Below are 4083 nucleotides of genomic sequence, written 5' to 3' on the forward strand. Positions count from 1 at the left end.
ATATGATTGGTCAAATCGGCCCGTATTCTGTACGATATTAATTCATAAAGTGTTTTATGCTTGACTATGTACCGAAAACAATATCGACATGCCGAACTGATACAGTTCCCTGCTGCTAATCCTCATTTACTGTTCAGAAATAGTATTGGTTATTAGTATTGAATCTAATTAGTATTGAATCTAAGTTTAAATAAAAACTATTGGATTTGTCAATGAAATATGTCTCTTCATTAGTGATGTTGGTACGTTTTATTTATTTTAATGGCCTTAAATATGTTAAACTGTATTTAAATAGTAGCACAACTGTATTGTGTGAGATTATGTAATTCAAAGTACAGTAGTCAACATTTGAAGTGGATCAAAAAAGTTAGGACAACTTTGATTAAAGGTTTTGATCCGCTTCAAATGTTAACTATATATTATACAAAGTATAAGTAATAACAAAGTGTATTGTTATTGACTGCAAAGTGTGTAATGTTTAATATTTGGAATAAGCCAAAGGTACTGAGCATACAGTATATACTATAATATATTCAGTGTATATTGCTTGTGTTTTCTGAAGACACAATTATTTTGTAATGTACTTAAATCACAAATAAAGTGTACTTATAACACAAAGTGTACTCATAACAGAAATAAAGTATACTTATAACACAAATAAAAGTATACTTATGACATAAAGTATACTTATAATATAACGTATATTATAGCAAAAAATACTTATAACACAAATAAAGTATACTTTAATATCACTAATCAAGCATGTAATTAGTCTCTACACAGACATGTACTTAAAGTGTACTAAGTATACTTGAAGTTGTTCCAATTTAGCACACATAAGTATACTAAATATACTTAAAGTTGTATTTTAATACTACTTAATTTCAACTTAAATATACTTAGTACAAAATTAGTTGTTTCAAAATAGCACCCTTTAAGTTAACTAATCATTAACACACTTGAAATATACTAATTGCTGCAAGTATACTTAGCATACTTTTTTTTTCACTAGGGTGCTTATGTCAAGCAGCTCAGTTGGCAATACTATATTCACATATTCGAGCTTCCCGGATCAATAACTCGTGAGCTAAACGTTGTTAAAACACAAATGCAGCTACTTCCAATCATAGTAACTTAGACAACAAGCTACAACAACCCAATTTTCCTCAAATGTGCTTTATAATAAATTGGTCTCTATGAGCAGGCGGCGGAGATACACGCGTGAAGGGACCGTCTGAAAAGTGCAAAACCCAACACTTAGTTTGATTAAAAAAAAAAAAAAAAAAGCATTAAATAAAATAATATAATAATAACTTCACTGTTAGTAGTAAAAATATTAAATAAATTGTAATGCCATCAAATTCAGTAAGCAATTATCATGCAAAAGCTGTTGTAAGTATGTAAGCTGTGTACCAACATCATTTGTGTAAAGAAGGCCTTTATGTGCTACTTGCCAAACTAAGTGTTGTAGTACCTATAACCAGCAGGAGAGCAGTGATGTATGAACTGAATTTGGTGCCAGTACAGTGTGTTACAGTTAAGTTATTGAGTACTTTTTTTAATATAAAATGAGCAAAAGGGTTTGGGGTTTTGCACTTTTCAGACGGTCCCTTCAGACGTGTATCTCCGCTGCCTGCTCATAGAGACCAAATTATTATAAAACACATTTGAGGAAAATTGGGCTGTTGTAGCTTGTTGTCTAGGTTACTATGATTGGAAGTAGTAGCTGCATTTGTGTTTTAACAACGTTTAGCTCACGAGTTATTAATCCGGGAAGCTCGAATCTGTGAATATATTGCCAACTGAGCTGCTTGAGTTAAGCACTGACTGCATTTCTTTATATTTGAGTCCAACAAGTTCAAACTCTAAGAGCCGCGCATTATTTGTGTGCATTATTAACGTGTGTTACTAACTGAAACACTACTGCCAGCCAGCGGGACATTAAAGGGGAAGTGTTCGTCCGAGCTCACAGCAAACGATTATAACTTTGCGAGGGAACGCAAACATCTTTGCGTGGGAACGCAAAAGTTTTGAAAAAAAAAAAAAAATCCTCCCATCCCAATTTTTTTTCCACCACCACGTAAAATTTCCTTCCTTCCCATTTTTTTTTCTACCACCATGTCCCTTTAGGGGCTCCGTATAAATCTCTTCTAAGGTCAAGACTGAATTTATTTGTGTCTGCTAAAGGAAAAAAAAATTAAAAGGAAAATTTAATTTATTCAACGAAGATGTTTAATAGAGGGAGCTCCTGCTGCAGACACTATATTTCATAGAGAGGAGGAGCAAATGAGAGAGAGAAACTGAGAGTGTGTGAGAGAGAGAGAGAGAGAGAGAGAGAGAGAGAGCAGCTCTTCATGAAGTCTGTCCACCAGCAGCACACAGATAAAGCAGAATGATCCTCATCTGTGATCATAAACTTCTCATATTTAACCTGCTGCTCATCATGTCAGGTAAGAGTTTATTCTGTGTTTATTCTCAGCACCTGTTCTCAATCAGGTCCATGTTTGCTCTGAGCTGTTTCTCTCTTTATGTTTTAGTGGTGGCATGTGAGATGAAGATCTTGACTTTCACTGCTTATGAAGGAGGAAAAGTTGAAATACGGTGTCCCTATGAGTCTGGATATGAAACATATAAGAAATATCTCTGCAGAGGAAAATGTAAAGTACTGGATAAAGACATTCCTGTTGAATCTGGATCTGCTAAAGACGAGAGATTCTCTCTGACCGATAACACAACGAGCCACATCTTCACCGTCACCATCACTGATCTGAGAACAGAAGATCAAGGACAATACTGGTGTGCTGTGGAGACAGAAATTATAAAAACAGATCTCTACACAGAGATTCATCTGGAGATTAAACATGGTAAGTCAGAATATACTGTATGAGTGAAATAGTTCATCAGTGCACACAGATATGGTGTAAAATACATAAGCATAACTAATATATCACTAATATACTGGAAAAGTAACATTACAGAAGTCTCTTTATGTCTGTGAGAGTATGTATCGTGTGTTATAAAGATGTAAAGAGGCGAGATAACAGAAACCACAGTATCCTCTGCAGATGATGATGATGTTCACACCACACAAATACTGACCCACATCACTTCCTGGCACATCACATGACATACAGTTTCATTTATGGAGGAATAGTTCATAAAAAAAACCCAGAAATATAACTGCACAACTCAAATTCTTAGACTTGTTTCATCCAGCCTTATCATTCTTTGAAGGAAAAAAAAGCCTAAGAATTTGAGATGCTATCAGCCATTTTACATGCTTACTGATTATATGATTACTTTATAGAACTGGTGAAGATGCTGAACACACATCGCTGTTCACACATATGTCACTGTATTTTCACCTCACCCTTGACACTAACAGCTGCATCAGGGGAAGTACAAAGATCACATGATCTTGTGCCACATTCTGGAATGCATGTTCAATATATAAAATGTCTTGCTTAAAGCTGCAGTCCGTGATTTTTCCTCTTTGTCGCCATCTCTTGTTTGAAACATGCGATTGCAGTCATATGCGGAACAGTTATCTGTATGTGTGTTGTGCTTCCGTCAGCGCGGATGAATCTAATGCTTGCTGTCAGTCACCACACCGGTGTGGATAATGAACTTCAGAATCACAGACTCTACGTCTTGAAAGTATGACCAATATAAGATTTTCACTGGAAAATATCATCTGAACAAGTAAGTAACATGTCTGCCACTTTTGTTCTGACCAACTGAGGAAAAAAGCATCAGGCCTACAATAAATCGTGCTGCTAATGATGATTAAATCTAACGATCGCTTAGTTCGGATCATGCCAAACCGTGCAAATTATTATTACTGTTATATTGTTCTCAAATTGTTAATGTTAACAACATCAGCATTGCTATGACTATGTGTATATAGCGTTACCTGTAAATTTCAATTTCTGTAGCCACTCAACAGTCCAAAGTCTTTTGCTTTTTGTCTACGGGTGAACCTCCAGTTGTCACTGATGATTGTCATTTGGATCTTTCTGGATTACAATCCGCCATCAAAATGATACGTTTAATTGTTTCAGCTGCTGTGAGAAAAGGCTATAA

The 4083-nt window shown here is 35.1% G+C and overlaps 1 protein-coding gene across 1 annotated transcript; it reads left to right on the plus strand.

The window, feature by feature from the left end:
• The first annotated feature begins 1842 nt into the window (after window positions 1–1842).
• On the plus strand, window positions 1843–3123 carry LOC125271049 (CMRF35-like molecule 5). The gene is made up of 2 exons (XM_048194990.1): window positions 1843–2450; window positions 2538–3123. Exons 1-2 carry the CDS (start codon window positions 2393–2395, stop codon window positions 2885–2887), a joined length of 408 nt encoding a protein of 135 aa, XP_048050947.1. The 5' UTR covers window positions 1843–2392; the 3' UTR covers window positions 2888–3123.
• Window positions 3124–4083: the final 960 nt, after the last annotated feature.

Source organism: Megalobrama amblycephala, linkage group LG7 (genome assembly GCF_018812025.1).
Source record: "Megalobrama amblycephala isolate DHTTF-2021 linkage group LG7, ASM1881202v1, whole genome shotgun sequence".
Taxonomy (NCBI): Eukaryota; Metazoa; Chordata; class Actinopteri; order Cypriniformes; family Xenocyprididae; genus Megalobrama; species Megalobrama amblycephala.

Excerpts from the sequence above, each read along its gene's own strand:
- LOC125271049 (XM_048194990.1), top strand. The coding sequence starts at position 2,393 with ATGATCCTCATCTGTGATCATAAACTTCTCATATTTAACCTGCTGCTC. Across the intron at positions 2,451-2,537 it reads CCTGCTGCTCATCATGTCAG|TGGTGGCATGTGAGATGAAG; the intron begins GTAAGAGTTTAT and ends TTTATGTTTTAG.